General features: G+C 44.0%; 1 protein-coding gene and 1 non-coding gene across 2 annotated transcripts in view; both read left to right on the forward strand.

Annotated features, from left to right (window-relative positions):
* The window catches only part of c4h18orf63 (chromosome 4 C18orf63 homolog), a 66664-nt gene that overhangs the window by 22240 nt on the left and 19638 nt on the right, over nt 1-24786 (forward strand). The window contains exons 3-4 of the mRNA XM_078539683.1: nt 9626-9737; nt 19762-19803. Of these exons, the coding sequence (XP_078395809.1) occupies nt 9626-9737; nt 19762-19803 (154 nt within the window). The remainder of the gene's footprint in view (nt 1-9625; nt 9738-19761; nt 19804-24786) is intronic.
* On the forward strand, nt 19033-19124 carry trnay-gua (transfer RNA tyrosine (anticodon GUA)). Its single transcript is given in 2 exon segments — nt 19033-19069; nt 19089-19124. It is a non-coding gene; the product is annotated as a tRNA-Tyr (tRNA).

A 24786-nucleotide genomic window follows, 5' to 3' on the forward strand; every position in this document is an offset into this window, starting at 1 on the left:
GCATTGTTAGGTCTGGCATGAAACAAGTTAGTTATAAGGATCCCTTTTCCTTCTGCCTTGAGCTTAACTTAAATGAAAATACCACTGCACATGTGTAATATTTCTGTTGCCCACAGCTGTTAACTTTGTAACCTGTTTGAATAAGATTGGGAAATCATTATTAATTTTTGTGTTTTTATGCAGTGGACTCTCATCCACTCGGAATTAGGTTGAGATTCATTTTAAGTAGAACTAAAACCACAGTTGCATTCCACCATTGTAAGTTAGGTTTGAATCAGTTTCCAGCAATGAAATTAGAGTGTTCTTATGAAAGCCATTGAAATAAGAATGATATGGAATGAAATGGTGTAAAATGAGAGTCATTTTAAAATATTATTCTTTCATGGGATATGGGTGTCACTGGCAAGGCCAGCTTTTGTTGCCCATCCCTAACTGCCCTTGAACTGAGCGGTTTGCTAGCCCATTTCAGAGAGCAGTTAAGGGTCAACCACAGGCGGAATCTCCTGTGCCCGCTGGTGTTGGGCATATTTGGTGGTGTGAATGGACAATATGGCGAGAAGGCTAAAAATTGGTTTCACGACGTCATGAAACCAGTTTGCAATCATCTGCTTAGCCCATTAATGATGGGCTGCGTTTCCCGCCATTGGACGTTGGGAACCTCATTGCGATAGATGAGCATATCATTATAAGGCCAGCCTGCCAGTTTCATCACCACCCGCTCCCCGCCACCACCCCCCCACCCCCAGCCCCCCCGCCCCTTGCTGGATCATCTGCCCACACTGCGTGATTGCATGCCAGTGTGTTTCACAACAGCATATGAAAGGCGTGCACTTGGCAGGCTGCACTTTGAGGGGAAATCGGAGATGACTGCATAATAATGTTACGGAGCGCTCACGAGGGACACCTGTTGGACTTCAACATTGAAGCGCGTAGTGGGGTGGGGTCCAAAGGCTGTCCTGCGGTTGAGGTGTCTTTGGGGGGGGGTCAGCCAGGCAAAGGCTGCCCTGTGGTTGAAAGTAGCGCACAAGCACTTGCACCCTGGGTGGTGGGCAAGGGAAGCGGCCACACTTTCGGGACAGCTTGTGTAAAATGACCATTCCTCTGCAGTTGGGACAGTTCAGGCGCACCCACGCTGATATGTTTGGAGTCGGATTTCTAGCTTATCTGCCCACTTAAGCAACGCAGAGGCATGAAAGTGCCACCACGTGCTCCAGAGCTTTTCACTCCTCGGGCATAGACTGTAAACTAGTGAGCATTTCAGTGGACTGCAGAACAGTTGGACAACTGGGCACGTTGTACAATCTCCTTGCTAAAGCTGGTCATGGAGCAGTGTCTGGTGGAGGCACTCACACCCCACTGCCTTGTCATCATCACGGTTTGGACCATCTCCCCCATGGCTCAAGCTAACTGTGCAGACTTGCAGCACAAGAAGAATGCCTTTGCCTGAGCTGAGAGCACAGCATGCAGTCCAATGGGCAAAGCTGCCGCTATATGGTCAAGTGGAGTAGGATGGAGGAAGGTGAGTTTCGGGCAGCCATGCAGTGCAGTAAACCTGGCCATCCAAGTAGGGGCCAGCACTCTCTGGGATGCGTTAAAGGGCCTTCAGACTCAACCAAGAGAGGTTCTTAGTACACCCGTGCTAACCCATGAGCCTCTCTCTTTCATCCTGCAGGAGGAGTACATCAGGAGTATGGAGCCTGGTGAAGTAGCTGTATGCCTCGTGACGTACAGAGAGCGAAGACGATGGAGAAGAGAGCGACTGAGGCACCTGGCTGCGCAGAGGCAGGAGCAGCACCCTCTGGAAGAAGGGGCTTCCACACACGCCGCCGAAGAGCCACAGCAAGCTACTGCTGTTCGGCACCTAGCTAGACCCAGGGTGTATAGATGCTGCCTTTCATTCCTGCAGATGATCAAGAACCAGTGTCACTGAACACTGCACATGTCTAGGGAACTGGTCAGTCATGTCTGCCAGCTACTGTAGGATTTGGCGCCACGTGGACATGAGGGCATCCACTGCCAGTGACCATGAAAGTGACAGCGGCACTCAATTTCTAAACCAGAGCTCCACAGGTGACCTCTGTGGGATATCACCAGCATCCACCCACAAATGCACCCATGAGGTCATGGATGCCATCTTTGTGAGGGCACACAACTTTGTGCATTTCACCCAGGAACAGGAGAGCCAGGATGCAAGAGTGATTAGATTCGCCCAGATCTCGGGTTTCCCATAGGTGCAGGGTGACATCAACTGCATTCACGTGTCACTCAGATATCCGTCGCAACACAGTCAATTATGTCAACCGCAAGAGCTTCCATTCACTGCAGCTGCTCTGCAAACACCACAAATGCATCCTGCAGGTGTGTGCATGGTTTCCAAGGAGTGTGCACTAGTGTCCGACATTCTCAGTTGGTTACAAATCCCTGATGTCTTCCAGGGTCCACAGAGGCTGCAGGTATGGCTCCTCGGGGACAGGGGCTACCCGCAGAGGATGTGGCTAATGACACCTGTGTGGCAGCCTCAGACTGCACCAGAACAAAGGTATAACGCTGCTCATGCTGCAACGCAACTTGATGGAGCAGACCATCGGGATGCTGAAGATGAGGTTCCAATACCTGGACCGGTCTGGTGGAGCCCTGCAATATAGTCCTCTGTGGGTGTCATGCATCATCGTCACCTACTGCACCCTTTACAAGCTGGTGCTGAAACTGGGAGAGGAGCTGGCTGAGGAGGAGATGCAGGAGCTGGAGGTATCCTCCGATGAGGTGGACATCAACGGTGATGAGGGTGAGGAGGTCCTCGAAGGCGATGAGACCCTCACATTGGCTAGACGAGGCAGGCGCGCTCAGGAGGCACTTATAGCTGCTATATTTGTGAAGGACGATGACGACATGCAGTGAGGAGACACCATAAGATCCTCACACTGCATCTATGAATGTTTGACTCCAGTCTGGCTTATGGGAGCATGCATATCATCTGTGATAATTCTCCTGTCCTGGAGATGTGATGGAGGCCCTAATAGCCGCTGATGATGATGACATGCAGTGAGGACACTCCATAGATCTTCACATAGCCTCTGAGAATGTCTGAGTCCTGTTTGGCCATGGCAGCTCGCTTGTGCTCTGGGATTAGGGTCATATCATAGAGACCCAGCCATGAAATTTTAGAAGCATCTGATCCTTTGTTCGCCTTCAGCATCTGACCCCTTCAGAGCACAGTGTCACTGGTCACAGATGTTGAAGGAATGGGGTCCAGCCCCACCTTAATGGTGCTGAGAGCCCACAGAGAGAACGATGGAACTCTGTGACACATGCCCACAACATCCTGGCAGTAATGACAAGCACCGTCAAGGTGTAGGCATCAGTAATGTGTCCAGAGAGTGTGTGGCTAGACCATCATTTTGGTCTGAAGGCTGCACAGAGCACAGGGAAGAGGCCCTGAACTGAGACACCTGCCTTTATCTTGTGCAGAAAGGTTTCACATCTGAGAGAAATGAACACTGCTCATCAGGACAAGGAGCCATTGGCAGGAAGACATTCTTGGGAGTTTATTGACAATAGTGAACGTTATGTACAAGTGATTAGTACAAGTGCCCACGCTGTGCAACTACATCACCTTAACCTTCCTAACCTTGCCACTACATTTTGGTGCTCCCCAAACATCCACAGCGGAGATGGACGCAGCCTGCTGACTGCTATGCCCTGTCTGTGATTACCTTGTTGGGTGTCCTCTTGAGCGCTGCAATCTGGAGGGCCCCGGCCTGCTTTTGGGGACCTGCTGTGTGGCAGTGGCATCCTCCTCGAGCTGTGGAGCTGGAGCTGCTAGGGTCACAGGAAGGGGGGATTCAGATGGGCTGGACACTTCTGGAGTCACCTGTGTGGATGGTCCCGGGTGTGCACCTGCTGATGCTCCTCCCTATGGGTACCCAAGGGTCCCTGGCTAACTCCTTGAGGGGAAGGGGTAGCTGGAGTGAGATCGAGCTGCCCCGCACCCCTCTTGCATACACACAGCTGGAGGCCAACTGCGGCGTTGGCGATGGAGTTCAGCCCGCGCAGCAATGCAGGAGCAACGTCCTGGACCAAGGTCTCCATGGCAGCCACCATCCTACCAGTATTGACCACGGTAAATTGGCTTGCTGGTATTCTCACCTCACTGAAGGCAGACTGACTCCTCCATTGTGCCTTGCAATCTGAGTTCTGCAGCTTTCTCCCTTTAAGCTTGAAGCCTTCCTCTCTGCTCCTTACTTTCACTTCCACAGAACAGGACCTTTTCCAGATTCCTATCCTTATTCTTTGGCTAGAAGGTCTTCTTGGGACTTTTCCTCTTCCACTCCCCTGGATTTGGGGACTTTCTTCTTTATTTTCTGGAACCTGTTCCTGCAGGTTCCTCTTCTGTCCTGCCTCTCTGGAATCCTGGCTTCAACTCCAGTTTGGGATTTGCTATCTGTCCCTCTGCTACTTTTCTTTCAATTGAACACAAACTGTTTTCAATTGAACTGAAACTACTATTCTGTTTCTGAGTGCCCTCCTGTTGCTTGACAACAGCACAGTTTTTTTCTACCTTGTTTTAACTTCCCTAAACCACTACCCCCCCGCCCCGCCCTTGATAACACAGCTCTCCACTCCCAGGATCATAAAACTCATTAGAATGCAGGCACACAAACAAAGTCTTAGACCTGCTGTCTCCACTCTAAAATGAAACTAGTTCCCAGGTTTCACCTTTTTAACCCACAAGTAGAAATACAAAATAAACTTAAACTTAAGGATATACCTTATTTGTAACACCTCCAAAAACACACATAACTTACTTAAAACTATTTCTATTCCCTAACACAGTCCTTAGCAATATTAGTTTCCCGCCTGTAATACCACAAGTTTAAATCCTTCCATGGCCTGACCATACCCCATCTCTGCTATATTCTCCAGCCTTATATTCTCCCACCCACTAACTCTTTCACTGATTTTTATGCAGCTCGCCTTCCTTTGTGAGTGTCACATCTTTCAGTCACTTAGGTCTCACTCTCTGCAATTCCCCCCCCCACCCCGCAAAACCCCTCTGCCTATGGGCTGCATTTATGGCAGACTGCTCACACCACCCCCCCTCTCGGGGCCTGGAAGAAAATGTTGGCTGGAAGCCAATTCCAATCTGGAATTAAAGGTCTAATGATGGCTATGAAACCATGGTCGATTGTCATGAAAACCCATCAGGTTCACTAATGTCCTTTAGGGAAGGAAATCTGCTGTGCTTACCTGGTCAGACCTACATGTGACTCCAGATCCACAGTAATGCGGTTGACTCTTAAATGCCCTCTGATATGCCCCAGCAAACCACTCAGTTGTATCAAATCACTACAGAAAATGGATAAGGAGTGAAACTGGATGGACCAACCAGCATCGAGCTAGGCACTGGAAATGACAATGGCAACCCCTTTTGACCCTGTAAAGTCCTCCTTACTAACACCTGGGGGCTAGTGCCAAAATTGAGAGAGCTGTTTCACAGACTAGTTAAGTAACAACCTGACATAGTCATCCTCACGGAATCATACTTTACAGATAATGTCCCAGACATCACCAGTCCTGGTTATGTCCTGTCTCACTGACAGGACAGACCCAGCAGAGGTGGCAGCACAGTGGTATATAGTTGGGAGGGAGTTGCCCTGGGAGTCCTCAACATTGACTCCGGACCCCATGAAGTCTCATGGCATCAGATCAAACATGGGGAAGCAAACTTCCTGCTGATTACTGTGTACCGCCCTCCCTCAGTTAATGAAAATTAGTACTCCTTTATGTTGAACACCACTTGGAGGAAGTACTGAGGGTGGCAAGTGCGCAGAATGCACTCTGGGTGAGGGACTTCAATGTCCATCACCAAGAGTGGTTCGATAGCACCACTACTGAGCTGGCTGAGTGCTAAAGGACACAGCTGCTAGATTGGGTCTGCAGCAGGTGGTGAGGGAACCAACAAGAAGAAAAAACATATTTGACCACATCCTTACTAACCTGCCTGCCGCAGATGCATCTGTCCATGATGATATCGGTAGGAATGACCACCGCACAGTCCTTGTGGAGACTAAGTCCCATCTTCACATTGAGGATACCCTCCATCATGTTGTGTGGCACTACCACCGTGTTAAATGGGATAGATTTCAAACAGACCTAGCAACTCAAGACTGGGCAACATGAGGCGCTGTGTGCTATCATTATCAGCTGAATTGTTCACAACCACATAGCCCGGCATACCCCCAACTCTTAACATGACCACCAAGCCAGGGGATCAACCCTGGTTCAATGAGGAGAGCAGGAGGGCATGCAGAAGCAGCATCAGGCATAACTAAAATTGAGGTGTCAACCTGGTGAAGCTGCAACACAGGACTAATTGCATGCCAAACAGCATAAGCAGCAAACGATAGACAGAGCTAAGTGATTCCACAACCAACGGATCAGATCTAAGCTCTGCAGTCCAGCCACATCCAGTCATGAATGGTGGTGGACAATTAAACAACTCACTAGAGGAGGAGGCTCCACAAATATCCTCATCTTCAATGATAATCAGTGCAAAAGATAAGGCTGAAGCATTTGCAACAATCTTCAGCCAGAAGTGCCGAGTGGATGATCCATCTCGGCTTCCTCCAGAGGTCCCCAGCACCACAGATGCCAGTCTTCAGCCAATTCAGTTCACTCCACGTAATTCAAGAAACGTCTGAAGGCAGTGGATAATGCAAAGGCTACAGGCCCTGACAATATTCCAGTAATAGTACTGAAGACGTGCTCCAGAACTTGCTGTGGCGATAGTCAAGCTGTTCCAAGCTACAACACTGGGATTTACCTGGCAATTTGGGAAATTGCCCAGGTATGTCCTGCACACAAAAAAGCAGAACAAATCCAACCCAGTCAGTTACCGCACCATCAGTCTACTCTCAATCATCAGTAAAGTGATGGAAGAGGTAAATCGACAATGCTATCAAGCAGCACTTGCTTAGCAATAACCTGCTCACTGATGCTCAGTTGGGTTCTACCAGGGTCACTCAGCTCCTGACCTCATTACAACTTTGGTTCAAACATGGACAAAAGAAGTGAGCTCCAGAAGTAAGGTGAGAGTGACTGCCTTTGACATCAAGGCAACATTTGACTAAGTGTGACATCAACGAGCCCTAGCAAAACTGGAGTCAATGGGAATCGGGGGGGAAAACTCTCCACTGGTTGGAGTCATGGTTGTGGTTGTTGGAGGTCAATCATGTCAGCTCCAGGACATCGCTGCAGGAGTTCCTCAGGGTAGTGTCCTAGGCCCAACCATGTTCTGCTGCTTCATCAATGACCTTCCTTCCATCATCAGGTCAGAAGTGGGATGTTCGCTGAAGATTGCACAATGTTCAGCACCATTTGCGACTCCTCAGATACTGCAGCAGTCCATGTCCCAATGCAGCAAGACTTGGACAGTATCCATGCTTGGGCTGACAAGTAACACTCGCACCACACAAATGCCAGGCATTGATCATCTCCAACAAGAGAGAATCTAACCATCGCTCCTTGACATTCAATTGCATTACCATCGCTGAATTCCCCCACCATCAGCACTTTGAGGGGTTACTGTTGATCAGAAACTGAACTGGAATAGCCATATAAACACAGTGGCTACAAGAGCAGGTCAGAGGTTTGGAATCCTGCAATGATTAACTTACCTTCTGGCTCCCCAGATCCTGCCCACCATCTACAAGGCACAAGTCAGGAGTGTGTTGGAATACTCTCCACTTGCCTGGATGAACGGAGCCAGGACAAAGCAGCCCATTTGATTAGCACCCCATCCACAAACATTCACAACCTGTACCTACACTGTACGCACAGTGGCAGCAGTGTGTACCATTTACAAGATGTACTGCAGCAACTCACCAAGGCTTCTTAGGCAACTCCTTCTAAACCCACGACCACTACCATCTTAAATGATACATGGGAGCACCACTACCTGGAGGTTCCCCTCCCAGCACTCACCATCCTGACTCGGAAATATATCACCATTCCTTCACTGTCACTGGGTCAAAATTCTGGAACTCCCTCCCTAACAGCACCACGGATGTACCTACAGCACATGAGTTTCAGCGGTTCAAGAAGGCAGCTCACCAGCACTTTCTCAAGGGCAGTTAGGGATGGCCAATAAATGCTGGCCTAGCCAGCGATGCCCGCATCCCATGAATGAGTGAAGAAAATACCTGAAAGAAGGCAGTCCCACAACCATAACATGCTGTGGGCGGGCTAATGTAGTTGAGCATGTGACTTCTGCCCCTCAGTGGGAGGAAGTCTCCCCCCCACCCCCCATCCTGCCCCTCAGGAGCTACCAATTTGGCTGGCAGCTCCAACAGTCCCAGCAGCACCAGAGCTCAGTCTTGGGCACTGCCGGGATGCCTGAAGGAGCATGAAGAAGATGGATGACTGCCCCAGATAGGTAAGTCCTGGTTTTTTAGGGTGGGGAGGGATCCTGGGGTTAAGGGAGGGCCTAAGGTTTGGGGGGGCTGAGTTTTGGAATGCAAGCGGTGCAGAAGGAAGCGGGGTGACATCTTGGATGCACAGAAGGCACCCCCCGAATGAGGTGCCCCCCTTCCTGCCCACATGTTTTCATGTGGGCCACAAAAAAAAGGACCTGCCCACTCCCACCTGCCTCACATGCCTGCCATATTATGGTGTGGGCAGCCTATTATACTGGTCAATATGCTTGCTAACAAGCATAATAGATGTTTAATTCTTTATTTACATATGATGGGCTGGCCTCTGATTTCAGTGCCCGTCCACCTAGCGTATATGGGGATCTGCTCAGTGGCGGGCTAGCCACCCGACCTGTTTTATGTGTCTCCCTCCTGTAGTATAATGGGTTAATAGTTATGATAATGAGAAAGTGACATGTACCATGGTGTAACAGTAACATCAGCAGTCATGTGCATGAGACTGAGAAGATTAGATGGAATAATATATTAAGAGACAGATGTGTTTACCTAAAAGATTGCATGTATTATAGTGTAAATGAAGGAGTTTTTGAAAAAATCTACTGGAGTTAGACCTAAGTCACTCATAAGTAAAGGGAAACTTTCTCCATACAGAACAGGCCACAAGTTACCCAAAGAGAGATCCAAACACTATTCAAAGTGGAAACCAAATTAGAAACCACCCCGCCAAAAACACACCCAGCGAGCCATGTAAAATACAGCCGCAACTGTCTCTCCTTTTTAAGAAAACCTCAAGCCAAATTCTTAAACCAAATTTTCACTCACCCATTCCTAACCTCTCATTTCTTGGCTTAGCGTGTTTTTCACATGCCTACCTGTGAAACTCCTTGGGATTTTTTTTGTAATCCTAGAGGAACTATATAACTGCAAGTTTTTGTTGATAACCAGTTGAGAAAGGTACAGAGGATTACTTAGCCCCCATGGAACCATGGAGTCAGTGCCACCAGGACAAAAAAAAGGGGAGAAAACATGGTGAGAACATTAAAAAAATAGATTAAATTTGATTAACTTTTCAAGATCCAATTACCTTAAATTTTAGATGTATTCAGCATTTTGTGGTGCATTGTGATTTGCATTTGACAACTTTGACAGCAAGTTTTATCGGGATGTTTTTTACTGTTTCTCAATAATGACAGATGGATGTTCCACAAAGAGTGATCCCTGCTGTCCTGCAAACATGCCTGTCCTTTACCCTGGTGTCGAAGCTTTCTCCCAACTGGAACAAAGTAGGGCACTTACTGATTCATGGTAATTATCAGGATGTGAAATCATTCAGTGTATTTGTTTAATGTTTCCCATGTGTATATTGAATTTATAGAACTGAAAGTGATTTAAAGAACTAGCATGAATAAAAATGTAAGCTTAATAAATATCTTGGAAAATGCTGTTTCTTTTTGATCAACTTATGGAGGGAGTCATGATCTATTGCACTGATAGATGATTTAGTGAGTTAGACTTCGCAACTGCATTTATCAATTTAAAATGTAGCACTTGGAATATTTTCTTCTCTGAATGTATCAAAACAACTAAACTTCATTTCATGTATATTCTTGCTGTATAGATGTCAATGATCCTGACACTTTTAGATTTCTCCTAAAAGGGAATATTACTTTTATTTACTGTTAAAAAATATTAAGCCACATGCTGCATAAAGTGCATTCTGAAAAAACACACAGTCAAAGTAATTGTTGAGTAATTCAAAAAGTCAATGGAGTTCAGCATCTGTTTCGATTTTCAGTAAGTCTGGAGTTGTCATTCATACTGTAATTTGTCAATTGTATTCAGAGTTTATTTTTCCAGCTTGTACATACATATCACTGACTGAACCTATGTGTTTTATATCAGTGAAATGAATGTAAGGGGGAAAAAAGTTGTTTTGGGTTGTTTGTCACATTAGTTATGTTAGGGAAGAAAACAGTTAACTGTCAAGGAGTGTTTAAGTGGTAATTGAAGGTTAACAAGCTAAGTACTTCACTTGGTGTATATAAAGGAAAAACAGGTGAGACCATGGATCTGGTGTAAAAAAGTGACTAATTTAATGAGGTGTATTGCTGAATATGACTGGAGAGTGGATAAGGGAACTTTATTAAGAATATATCAAGCAATGATACAGTCTGTGATTGGCTATGGATGCCAGGTGTATGGATCAGAAGCAAAAACTTTATTGTATAAATTGGATGTAATTCAGTCTCAAGCATTTGTTTTGGTGTTTTTATTTCTTCTCCAATAATAGCTCTACAGGTGGAAAGTGGAGAAATGCCTTTTGAATTGAGGAGAAGGTGGATAGATTGGAATTATTGGGTGAGCTTGGTAGGGCAGAAAGACAATCATTTAACCAAATATGCCCTTCAAGATAGTTGGGAGTATGGATTGCAAATAAGGGGGAATTTTTTGGGGAAAAGAATAAATGATTTAGTGGAAGAGTTGGACCTGCAGGTTTTTAATATAAGCATACATGCATGCTGGTCAGTAGTTCCACCCTGGTACTTTCAATATCCAGAGGTTGATTTTACAATACTGGACAAACTTAAAAGAAAGAGTAGAGGTTTCAATTTGTCTAGTTTTGTAAAAGAATGTATAGATAAGAATTGGTTTGCTTATATTCAACTTTATACTGGTGGTTCTAAGGATCCTGGGATGGGAAGGACAGGTCCAGCAGTTTTTATTCCTGAATTTAATGTTAAGATTATGAAAAGGCTATCTGACAATTTATCAGCATTTTCAGTTGAGTTGATGGCAATTTTGTAAGCTTTAGAGTGGGTAGTGGAGGTAAAGCCATTTGTTCAGATTCGTCATCAGCATGGGTCTCTACCCAACCTTGTTTTTCTGAGTCCAGAAAGGACTTTATTTTTGAAATTTTTCATTTATTGAATGACATACACCGGTCGGGTCTTGTGGTGGGTTTCTTATGGATGCTGGCGCATAAAGGTGTGGTACGGAATGAGGCAGAAGATTCATTGGCTAAAAGTTCTATAAATCACTTGAGTCCAGATATTGAGATTTCATTAGGGAAGACAGAAATTAAATATTATTAAGGATAAACTACATGCATTATGGCAACAAAAGAGATATGGATGAGAAAGGAAGACATTTATATCAGATTCAAAACAATGTGCAGTTATCTAGTAAATTAACTGGGAAGTGTAGAAAAGGTGGGGTGTTTATGAGCAGGATTTGAATTGGGTACTGTGGGATAAATAAGTCTCTGTATTTAATAGGGAAACATGTTGATGGTTTCTGTCAGGAGTGTGAGAAAGGATTCCTTCAATTGGTGAAGCATGTTTTATTACACTGTACTAAGTTTGGAGCTGAAAGGGGAATTATGCAGTCTAATTTACAACAGAAGGGTATACAGTGTGATACGGTGGCTAGTATTTTAGCAGTTAGATTTGGGTTTTAGGATGCTGTAAAGTTGTGTTGTCTTTTTTATATTTCACAGGATTAGCGCATAGAACTGTTTTTTATTTGCATTGCATTTCTTCCTCTGATGGTAGTAATACACCAAAGAGGTGTGAATTTGCCAGAAACCATAATATGAAAAGAAAGACCATGGGCTGAATCTTACCTATGTTGGGCGGGCTGGGTGGGAGCAGGCAGGGGCGGTCGCGGAGCCGATCGCCGCCCACGATCGGCTGCGTGCCATTTTACATGGGTGGGCCAATTAAGGCCTACCCAGCGTAATGCGCGCTCTGTAGCCCTCAGCGCTACCTGTGCGGGCGGGGGGAGGAGGGAGAGTCGGGTCCTGCACTCTTTCGCGCATGCGATCTCCTTGAGGCACGGAGCTGGCTCAGGGAGATTGAATGGGCAACAAAAGTTTGTAAAAATTCAAGTAAAATGTTATTTAAACATGTCCTCTCATATGACAGTGTCACATGAGCTGGGACATGTTTGTCAAATTCACCAAATTTATTTATTAATTTTATAAAACCTTCAGGAAACCTCATCCCATCCGTGTTATCTCACGTCGTTTTGCACTTCGGCGTGTCGGGCCCGGCCCCGCACGCCGACGGCAATATTCTGGTCCATGGGTCTGTGGAGTTTTGTGATTAGAATAAAGCTCTGTGTGGAGAAGTCAAGGCTTGGTCTCTGTCTTTGTTATCAACTAGCTATTGGAATTTAACAGCGGTAGCAGAGAATGGGTGCTGCTTGTAAGTAAAAGATTGGAAGCTAAGCTTTCTTCAGACCAAAGACTGTATTTGGAGTTAACTTTAAGAGAAGAGTGGTTTGGATAAATTATTAGATTTTATGGATAAGGTTTATCAAAAGGATGACTTATTGAGTGCCTACGTGGCATGGTCAGATTTTGACAATTTCAGAAATTTAGAGGATTGTTCAGGAGACTATATGCAAGATTACAAAAATTCTGTCTAGAAATTCTCCAATCAGTGCTGGCATTTAAGTTACTGGACTGTGCCATGCTATTGAATATGGACAGACTTCTGGTTTTGACGGGAGTTAAATTTGCAAAAAGACACACACTGCTAGGACAGATGTCAGAAGCTCCAAACAAATTCCTCGGAAAACTTTCCTTTCCGGCAGCATTCATGGCAGAAATGGGTCATTCGGTGGTAAGACAGAAAATGGAGGATACAATGTTAATGGGATGGTGAGACCATCTAAAAACAGGACTCAGGCATCAGTATGAAAGGGGATTTGTAACTAGAAACAACGAGGACTGAAACACCTTTAACAGTTATGGCAAGAGAAAAGAATTGGGAAATTACAACAGAAGAATGAACCCCAAAAATGCCCAGGGTGTGATTCAAAATATCATTATGCAATGATCTGCCCTAAATGATATAATAAGGTATTCGAAAGTAAACATGAGACAGAAGACTCAGAAGAAGAAGAAGATGGAGATATTGATCAAAGAGAGGGCACATATTAGTTACAAGAGGTTTCAGCCCGCTGATGAATGTCTTGGTTGCAGAGTCTTTCAATTGTGCGGTGATATAGGATGCGTGTCTACGGTGTGTGGAATTGACTTGTTAAGATGACAAGGACAGGAATAAGATTAAGGAATTTGAGAGTTCCACCAGTTTCAGATTTGGAGATGATATTAAACCCTAAAATCTTTAAATAGGGTAGTGATTCCCTGTAAGATAGCTGGAATCATTTATTTCATCAGCGCGGACAGTGTCTAGTGAAATACTGTTACTGTTGAGCAGGCCATCGATGAAGAAAGCGCAAATGAAGTTGGACATGGGAAAACAACAAGGCCATTGTATTTGAGAAACCCGTGGATTTACAAGTTTCGCAGTCTGGACACTATTGTATTCCTTTAATGAAACCTAACTTTTCTACTAAGGAGATTAAAGAAGTGCTACTAACATCAGGGGATAGGAATTTAGAAGACAAAAAGCTAATTGTGTTAAAATTGCATTGGAGTTTGCCCACCCCTCTTCCCAAAGATTAAAAATTTTGCTAAGGGATGCAGGACTAAGGGGTGGAGAGTACACTAAACTTTTAGAGGAGATAAGTGATAGATGTGATATATGGAAGAAATGCAGAAGGACACCGTTGTGGCTCATAGTGAGTCTACTCTTGGCGAGGGATTTCAGTGAAGTTGTGGTGATGGATTTAAAGGTGTGGGATAAAGAAAAGAACATTTTCATTTTACATTTTATAGATTTGGCAACAAGGTTTAGCCAGTCGGCAATCATACACAGTAAAGAAAAGAAAATAATTTTGGATCAGATAATGGAAAAATGGATAAGGACCAGACTGGGGCCAGCGGCAAAATTCCTCACTGATAATGGTGGGGAGTTTGCTAATGATGAGTTTTGGGATATGTGTGAAAACATGAATATAATATTGAATACAGAGGCAGAAAGCCTCTTTGTTAATGGGGTGTGTGAAAGGAATCTTCGGAGATATTTCGGGAAACTTTGGCAGATAGACCAAGTTCTAAATTAACATCTGCTCTAGCATAGGCTCTCCATGCCAATAATTCACTGCGGATGGCTGGGGGCTATAGTCCATATCAGTTTATTTTTGGCAGAAATCTAAAAATTCCTCCAGTCCTGAGTGATCATCCCCCAGCTTGGGAGGGAACTACGATTAACTCCATTTTTTCTGGGCATGTGAATGCACTACACGTGAGCAGAAGACCATTCTTTAAAGCTGAAGTTTCAGAAAGAATTCGGCGAGCTTTAAGACACAATGTATGACCATCGGAAACAATTTTCAATTAGGGAGACAAGGTACACTATAAAAGAGAAGGACTTATCAAGCGGAAAGGCCAGGGAAAGGTTATAGATAACGGTGGTAAAACAGTCATTTTACAGCATGGGAATCAGGCTATTCAGGTATACTCATTGAGGTTAGTTGGCGCGGATTACAAATTTGTGGGTCTGGTAAAGGTTAAAGGAAGTGATGAAGAACCATGTACTTCTCATACCCATATGTAGCATGATTGTGAGGACCAGATTGCTGAAGTTGACAGGGTATCTAAAGATGGACACAATAATTTGGACAAACAAGGTGAGGTGATTTGTCCCAGAGGACTAGTGCCAAAAGCTGACACTAAAGTTACATACTTGCCAGAAGGGGCCAGTCAATGGAGGGATGAGACGATTGTAAGTAGAACAGGGATAGCCACCGGAAAATATAAAAACTGGTTAAACGTATGAGATAAGGGGCAGGAGGTTAGGCCCATGGTTTGGGAACATGAAGTACAAAAATGGAAGGCACGAAAACGTAGTGTCAGTTCGGACAGTGGGTCTGGGAGTGAAGATGCCTCTCGGAAGAGATCACGAACTATTGAAAGAACATCTATTAATGGGAGAGGGAAATTAAACAGTAACAGTCCAGAGCGAAATAGAAGGCAGGATAGAAGATGTAGCTTAACAAGGCCAAGAAAGATGACACAGACTAGAGGTGCTACAACGAGCAGAAGCCCATGTAATTGAGAAGTCTCAGTAGCTTCAAACAAATTATATGATATTTTAATAAAGGATGCCAAACAGCAAGAACTACATAGTTGGAAAGAATTTGGCATACACACAGGGGTGCCAGATAGGAGACGACAGCTTTATCTCATAGATGGGAGCTATCAGACTCACATTTCATTCCTGATGGGACTCATAAAGCTAAAATCAGGCTAGTGGCATGAGGTTTTGAAGAAAAATTGGGTGACCAGGATATAAGAGTAGATTCACCTATGGCAGGAAAAGTAACTCTGAAGAAATCCTTGGCTCTGTTAGTTACAAATGCTTGGGAATGCAAGTCAATTGATATTAAAGCTACCTTTTTGCAGGGACACCAACTTCAAAGGGAAGTTTTTCTCCGTCCACCAAAAGAGGCGTCAAGTACAGAGGGGACACTCTGGAAGCTAAATAAATACGTATGCGATTTAAATGACACCCCCAGAGTTTGGTATTTCTCATTGAGGTCAGTTTGTTAAAGTTGGGCTGTCTTCAGTTGAAAGCAGACCCAGCAATGTTTTATTGGCACCATGGAGGGAAACTTTCAGGCATCTTTATGATGCATGCAGACAACTTTTTGTGGGGTGGTAGTAGCAAATTTGAAACAGTAGTCATTAATGGGCTCAGAATAGAGTTTAAGATTGGAAGTCAGGTTTCTGGTGCACTTGAATACATTGGATTGGAAATCAGGCAGAGTGGATCAGACTTTTTTTAAATTAATTCACGGGATGTGGATTTCGCTGGCTGGGCCAGCATTTATTGCCCATCCCTAGTTGCCCATGAGAAGGCGGTGGTGAGCTGCCTTCTAGAACTGCTGCAATCCATGTGGTGTAGGTACACCCACAATGCTGTTAGGAAGGGCGTTCTAGGATTTTGACCCAGTGACATTGAAGAAGCAGCGATATGTTTCCAAGTCAGGGTGGTGAGAGACTTAGAGGGGATCTTCCAGGTGGTGGTGTTCCCATCTATCTGCTGTCCTTGTCCTTCTAGATGGTAGTGGTATGGGTTCAAAAGGTGCTGTCTAAGGAGCCTTAGTGAATTTCTGCAGTGTATCTTGTAGGTGGTACACACTGCTGCTACAGTGCATCAGTGGTGCTTTGTCCTGGATGGTGTCACACTTCTTAAGTGTTGTGGGAGCTGCACTCATCCAGGCAAGTAGGGAGTATCCTATCACAGTCCTGACTTGTGCCTTATAGATGGTGGACAGCTTTGGGGAGTCAGGAGGTGAGTTACTCGTCACAGGATTCCTAGCCTCTGAACTGCTCCTGTAGTCACAGTATTTATCTGGCTAGTCCAGTTCTGTTTCTGGTCACTGATAATCCCCAGGATGTTGATAATGGGTGATACAGTGATGGTAATGCCATTGAACGTCAAGGGGTGATTGTTAGATTCTCTGTTGTTGGAGATGGCCATTGCCTGATACTTGTGTGGCGCGAATGTTACTTTCCACTTGTCAGCGCAAGCCTGGATATTGTCCAGGTCTTAATGCATTTGGACATGGACTGCTTTAGTATCTGAGGAGTCACAAATGGTGCTGAACATTGTGCAATCATCAGCGAACATCCCCACTTCTGAGCCTATAATGGAAGGAAGTTCATTGATGAAGCAGCTGAAGATGCTTGGGCCAAGGACACTACTCTGAGGAACTCCTGCAGTGATGTCCTGGAGCTGAAATGACTGACCTCCAACAACCACAACCATCTTCCTTTGTGCTAGATATGAGTCCAACCAGTGAAGAGTTTTCCCTCTGATTCCTGTTGACTCTAGTTTTGCTAGGGCTCCTTGATGCCACACTCAGTCAAACGTGGCATTGATGTCAAGGGCAGTCACTCCTCCAAAACCTCTTTTGTTCTGCTCTTTTGTCCATGTTTAAACCAAGGCTATAATGAGGCCAGGAGCTGAGTGGCCCTGGCGGAACCCAAACTGGGCGTCAGTGAGCAGGTTATTGTTAAGCAAGTGCAAGTGCCGCTTGATAGCAATGTTGATGATCCCTTCCTTTACTTTATTGATGATCGAGAGTAGACTGATGGGATGGTAACTGGCCGGGTTGTACTTGTCCTTCTTTTTGTGTACAGGGCATATCTGGGCAATTTTCCACATAGCCGGCTAGATGCCAGCATTGTAACTGTCCTTAAACAGCTTGGCTAGAAGTACGGCAAGTTCTGGAACACAAGTCTTGAGTACTGATGTGGTGTCTTTGATGAACTGACCACAGGAGACTCAGGTACAGGTTACGATCGTTTATTCGAGCAATTGCAAGGAGGGCACCATCTCAATGCAGCTTGAGACAGTACTCTGCTAAACTACAAGTATTCATCATATTTATACATTATTGGTCATGTACAAGAACAGTTTCCAGATTTCGATCTTGTCAACATATAGGTTTACATTAAACTGACAAGTCTGATGTCCCTATTTTGTTCTCACCCAGGCAGAGACCCTCCCTCGTACCTAAAATAAGACAAGACCATCTGTTCTTTCCCTATCTGCTGTAAACAGGCTCAATCTTAGTTGTTTTCCAACCTAAGACTCCAGTCTGACTCCCAATCTATCATATTTACATTCTTCTTCGTCCAATATGGCCTTGCTGATACTCACAAGCCCTGAGAATGTGCAAAGTTTAGATTTCTCTCTGTCCTGCCTGACCTTTAACTGTTAACTGCTTACGCAGACAGGTTCTGCCTGCTTGGCTTTTTAAGTATTGATTCCCTTCAATAAATTCTTGCTGTATCCCTTTATTTCCCCCTAACAAGTACTATTGCTGGAATATTGTCAGGTCCCATAGCCTTTGCACTATTCAGTACCTTCAGCTGTTTCTTGATATTACATGGAATGAATTGAATTGGCTGAAGACTGGCATCTGTGATGCTGGGGACCTCCGAAGGAGGCCGAGATAGATCATCCATTTGGCACTTCCGGCTGAAGATTGTTGCAAATGCTTCAGCCTTATCTTTTGAACTGATGTGCTGGGCTCCCACAACATTGAGGATGGGGATATTTGTGGAGCCTCCTCCTCCAGTGAGGTGTTTGATTGTCCACGACCATTCACGACTGGATGTGGTAGGACTGCGGAGTTTAGATCTGATCCATTGGTTGTGGGATCGCTTAGTCCTGTCTATCACTTGCTGCTTATGCTGTTTGGCACGCAAGTAGACCTGTGTTATTGCTGACTGCTTCATGAAAAGAGGAGCAAACTCCAAAAAGTTATTGGAGATCCTTAAAGAGGAACATCTTTTCCTGTGAGAAGACAAAAAGGATTTTTATTTTGTGTGGACATTTCTATAAATGTTTTTTCTTTTCTCTTTTTATTCTTTTTCTAAGTAGGGGGAATAAGGAGGATTTGTTGAATGATGAAAAAATATATTGATGTTTGTGTTATGGAAAAGAAGATCCATTTTTTAAATATACTTCAGGGTTACTTTCATTTTAAGAAGAGGGGAATCTGTTAGGGAAGGAAACAGTTAACTGTCAAGGAGTGTTTAAGTGGTAATTGAAAGTTAACAAGCTAAGTACTTGGTGCATCTAAAGAGAAAACAGATCCAATCTAGGAGGCGATGGTGTAGTGGTATTGTCGCTGGACTAGTAAACCAAAGACCTAGGGTAATGTTTGGGCCTCCCCTTCGATAGCTCAGCTGGTAGAGCAGAGGACTGTAGAGTGACTGTCCTAACTGCTATCCTTAGGTCGCAGGTTCAATTCCGGCTCGAAGGAAGTCTCCTCCTGCTTTAGAATCAAGGTGTCAGCTGTGGCTCAGTTCATAGCACCCTCGCCTTTGAATCAGAAGGTTGTGGGTTCATGTCCCACTCCCGGAAACCAAGAACTGTGAATGTGCTCGAAAGAGTTACAATCTGTGACTGTTGATAACTCGAAAGAGTTAAAGAGAAAACAGTTAAAGAGACCATGGGTCATTTGCAGTGCACTTCTTCCCCTGATACAGTAGGTGTCAGTAATACACCAAGAGGTATGAATTTGCCAGAAACCAAAAAAGGAAAATAAGTCGTCCATGGATCTGTGGAGTTTTCTGTGATTAGAATAAAGCTTTGTTTGGAGAGGTCAAGGCTTGGTCTCTATCTTTGTTCTCAAGCAGCTATTGGAATTTAACAAGTTATTATTTCAGAGTCTGTGACATTCAGGCAGACCAGACTAATAAATTTAACAGAGCCAAAATAGCATAGCAAAACCATTTTGGTCAAGTAACTTTTATATGTGGAAAAAATGATGTTAGAACAACACTGTGGTAATTAAAAGCAAATTGCATGTGTAATGTTAGTGATTTGTCGGTAAAACATAGACAACAAAAAACACTTTGAATATTTTATTGCAATAATTGTTTCTTTTTCTAAATAAGGGAAAGACTTTTTGGGAAAAGCAGAAAAACAGAATGCAGTAGGTGAGTTAAATAGTTGATGCTGAAATTTGTGATCAAGTAAAAATTATTTGTAAACTAATCTCAGATTGCATAGTGTTGAACATTGCAATGAATTCAAATCTTGTATTCATGCAAAGCTTGCAAAATCAAATTTGTCGAAGCCTATACACCTAAATAAATTAGACCCACAATCCTACATGGCCATTTGCCCTGATATTGCTCCAGTGAACCAGGATTTCTACCCATCAATCATCTTGGAACTGATGCTACATTAAGCTATGCTGTCAACTCATTTAAGGTTTCTTAGAACATATATTGCTGATAGTTGAGCGCAACACCCTATATACAGCAGGTTTGAAAATGTGCCACAGCAGGCTGGGGAAGTAATGGTTTAAGTATAAAGTGGTTTGAAAGACAGACTTTTCAGGTAGTTGTAATAAATGACTCCAGTGAAACTTTGTGCCATTCCTAAAGGATGGTTTCAAGTGGAGAAGCAGTCAGAGGCACCCAAATATGGGAGCAGGGAATTGGAAAGAGGCAGTGGAGCAAATATTTGTAATGGAAATTAATCCAAGAAAAGAGAAGAGGTATGCTCTTGGAAAGAAATCTCAGAAAAGTGTCTCTCGTACTGAGTGGCGGGAGATGGCACTTGAAACACTCCGGGTGGAGCTTTCAACTTTGTTGGGGGAGTAAAATCGGTGTGGTAGCTGATCGGTCATACACTATATACCCTGCCAGATTTTCCTTTCAGTGGTAAAGATAGTTGGGCGAGTGTATTGTTATAATCTCTGTAGAGACCAATAACTTGTAAAAAGATAATTGAATTTATAGTGACTGACTGGAAGTATCACATGACAAGATTTCACGTTTTAAGACTTTTCCAGTTACAAATAAACTAAAAGCAACATTGTCCAAACCCTATTCAGCAGCAACATATATTCTAAACTATAGAAATGTTTCACCCATTTAACTTTTAAAACAACCAAAAATCTCCCACTAAGTTTCTACTTTACGCTGTTCCTTATGTTGACACTTAATTCCCCTGGAACCAGTCCAAAGTTACTTTCTGCTCCTGATGACCAGCTTCCTTTTACCTTTCCCAGCCAGGTAACTTCTAAAACCAGAACTGACTTTCATGTTGAAGGTTACCCTGGAGATTCCTCCCTATTGCGTAGTGGCCTAGTTGCCTATTTGTATTAGAGTTGATCTGCAGACAACTTTCTAAGTGGAAACATTAGGCTTATTTACAGTACAACCAGCAGCAACTTTACATTCAACTCCATCTCTAATCTGCACACTAACTGTGGAGGTAGCCTGTGCTGCTTGCTAACACATTTGGTTTACACAGATCATGTAATCTTACATCACATGACTATTCTTAAAGGTTCAGTACAACATTTAACAAAACCATAATTATTACACTCCCTCTAACCGAGTCTTTCAGCCTCATTTAAATCCTCATAAACTTGGTCTCTTCAATCTGAGTAGGAGCTCCCACCCACATTCTGTGTGGTGAATAATAAAGGCAATATTTTCTCTGCTTCATATGCATGAATGGCTGCCTCTATCTCTCTGGTTTCTCTCTCTTCCTCTATTTCTTTCAGATTCTTGCAGACTGCCCTGTCTGCAAGGTTCAGGGATATCTTAAGAAACTTTCTATTGACTTTTCCTCCCTAAAGCCCATCCCCATGGAAACATGAATCACATGGGCCTTGTATCCAGCTAAAAATGCTAATTGGTTATCCTCAAGACCCACAGCTCCATTCTATCTTGGAATTAAATAGCCAGCTTAATATATAATTATTTATAGAACCTGATATTCTTTAGACCTCCCTCTTCTCTACATTGACCCTACCGAACCCTTACATAAAACTTCTATCAGGTCACTCCTTAGTCTTCTATTTTCGAGAAAAAAAAGAGCCCTAGCCTGTTCATTCTTTCTTGACAAGGATAACCTCTCAGTTTGATGATGAGAACCTGGCCACAAAAGATTCTGCGGAGCAAAATCCTGCCCCATGTACCTGTGTCCCAACTCCTTGATGTCACTTTTTTCTCATTCATTCATGGGATATGAGTGGTATTGGCAGGACCAGCATTTATTGCCCATCCCTAATTGCCCATCAGACAACTGAGTGGCTTGCTAGGCCATTTTAGAGGATACTTAAGAGACAAGTACATTGCTGTGGGTCTGGAATCACATATAGGCCAGATAAGGACAGCAGGTTTCCTTCTGAAAAGGACATGAGTGAACTAGATGGGTTTTTACAACAGCTCAGTAGTTTCACTGTTACTGGCATTAGCTTTTTATTCAAAATGTATTTAATTTATTGAAATTAAATTCACCAGCTGCTGTGGTGAAATTCAAATTCAAACCAGTGGATCATTCGTCCAGGCCTCCATATAACTGGTTCAGTAACATAACCATAACCATGATGCTACCATACCTGTCACTTCCTTGCATCAAGGCTTTCTTGTTCCCAGTAACAGCTCAGATTTTGTCACTGGGAGAGGGAAATAATAGTGTGAGTTATGTAGAACCAGATGTTTCACATATCACAAAGAAAATGGTGCAGTGGGTGAGAATGTGTCATCTTCCTAGCAGAGGCAGAGGGAAGGCTGTCTATGGCCTCAGAGTAGCAGGGCCCCAAGCTCATGGGTACTCGCCTAAAAAAGATGGATGCTTGAATAAAATCACACTTGGATGCAAATTCTGAGCTCAATTTGTGAGAGTGTGCTAGCTGTAATAGCTTTAAGAGTCATTTTAACCCCCAAAATAGGTGGATTGGGGTTACCACAGATCACTATAAGTTGACTTGGCCTATAAGACAACTCTTGTTTTGAGCCCCAAAAATCATGTTTTTTCATATATTCAGTATATATATCAACCCCCCTTTTCAGCCATGCCAATCTATACTTGCATTAATGGTCAGCCCAATTTTTTACCCCACAAATAGATGTTACACTTACAGGCACCTTATAACTGGGTGCAAGGGATCAAGCAGATGATATGGGTTCTGTTACGAAGATGCGTGGGATTTTAAGATACATCCACACAGAGCAAACCCTGCATGGCAGATGACGAGGGTGGTGACCATGCCAGCAGCTGACTTGTATACTCGGCATATAAATCAACCCCCATTTTTGGAGGGATTTTTCGAAGCTTCAAAGGTCGATTTATATGGCAACATCTACAATAGGTGAGATCCATAAATTTTTAAAATCTCAAAACCAACCCCAAATTACATCCGACATGGCCATCTCTGGAATTAACAGAGGTGAGGTGAGGTGAGGGTGAGGAGGAGCACAGTCATCCTGCTCCCAGGAGGTGGATTGGCAATTTAAATATTTTAATGCAACTTGAAGCTTCAGAATTATCTTGCATTGTCGGCAAAACCCAGGCCAGCTGGGTTTCCCAGGCATCAGGAAACTCAGCAGCTCAAGGGAGATGAGGACAGCTGCAGGGAGAAGGTGAGTTCCCTTGCAGCACTGTTTGGAGGCCTAAAGAGCAACAGTGCTACTAAGTTGCCTGGCCCACCAAGCTTACCTACTTCCCTTGGATCTGAATCCCACCTGCTCTTTGCAAAGACCCCATCGCCACCCTCCACGACTCCTCTCAGGGATTGGGAATCAGACCTCTGCCTAGGATCAGGGATAGAACACCACACTCCCCTGTGAGTGAACACCTTCCCTCTGGGGTTGGTGTTCGATTGCCCCTCCCTGCTCCCACTGGCAGCTTGAGGCTCTCTAACTGTTGTTTTCCTCGGAACTGAGGAGGCTGATTGAGGTGTACAAGATTATGAGAGGCGTGGATAGAGTAGACAGGGATGCCTGTTTCCCCTAGCAGAGAGGTCAATTACCAGGATACACAGATTTAAGGTAATTGGTAAAAGGATTAGGGGGAACATGAGGAAAAACCTCTTCACCCAGAGGGTGGTGGGTGTTTGGAATTCACTGCCTGGTTTGGTGGTAAAGGCAGAAACCCTCAACTCATTTAAATGGTACCTGGATCTGCACCTGAAGTGTTGTAACCTACAAGGCTTTGGACTGTATGCTAGAAGGCGGGATTAGAATAGGCAGCTGTTTTTTTTATTTTTTCCTTTTTCAGCAGGTGCAGGTACAATGGGCTGAATGGCCTCCTGTGTTGTAATTTTCCTATGGTTCTATGGTTCTAATTGTGGCTACGTCCTGCTTCAGAGTACTCTCCACCAAACTGGAAGCCAAGCTGGTCAATCACACTGACTTCCGGGCAGGGATTCTGTAATAAAAAAGAATTAAAACTTCACAGCATGTGGGGAAAACCTGGACTTCCAGGTATCCCATCTGAACCTCTGCTCCTCTGCCTATGTATCCTGCCCTGACAATATCGGGACATTATTAGGTCTCTTTGGCGTCTGCAGCCATCATTTATGGAACATCATAGAATATTCCTCTTGCATGCAATAATCAGTAAGGGGAGCGTGGGGAGACAGGCAACTATACCAGTGTGAGACCGAGACTGAGAGAGTAGTGAATTAGGTTCACATGATAAGTTCTGGTAAGTCCTTTTCAGGTTTAAGCTAAGAATCAACATCTGACTTAATACTAACCTTCAAGTAAGTTATGGTTAGCTTGTTAAGTAGAGAACTGCTTGGAGTGGCAGTTATCTGTCAATCACCTGAAAGCAGTTGGATCAAGTATTGTTAATTACTGTAACAGGAATCTAAACTAGCAAGTGAATCATCAGAGGGTCTATAAAAGAGACAGGTTTTTCAAATCCCGTAAGGGGAGACAGGCGACAATGCCGGAGTGAGACGAAGACTGAGTGAGTAGCAAATTAGATTCACCTGGGAATTCAGTGCATGGGGGAAATGAGGTGTGGTATACATAGGAAATATTCTATGTTAATGGACTTAATTTACTTCCTCACTTAACTAAATAACACAAGTAACAATGGCAGGACAAGTGTTATGTTGCAGCTGTGGAATGTGGGTATTTTTGGACATCAAGGCGATCCAGGACAAACAC

Source organism: Cetorhinus maximus, chromosome 4 (genome assembly GCF_964194155.1).
Source record: "Cetorhinus maximus chromosome 4, sCetMax3.hap1.1, whole genome shotgun sequence".
Classification (NCBI taxonomy): domain Eukaryota; kingdom Metazoa; phylum Chordata; class Chondrichthyes; order Lamniformes; family Cetorhinidae; genus Cetorhinus; species Cetorhinus maximus.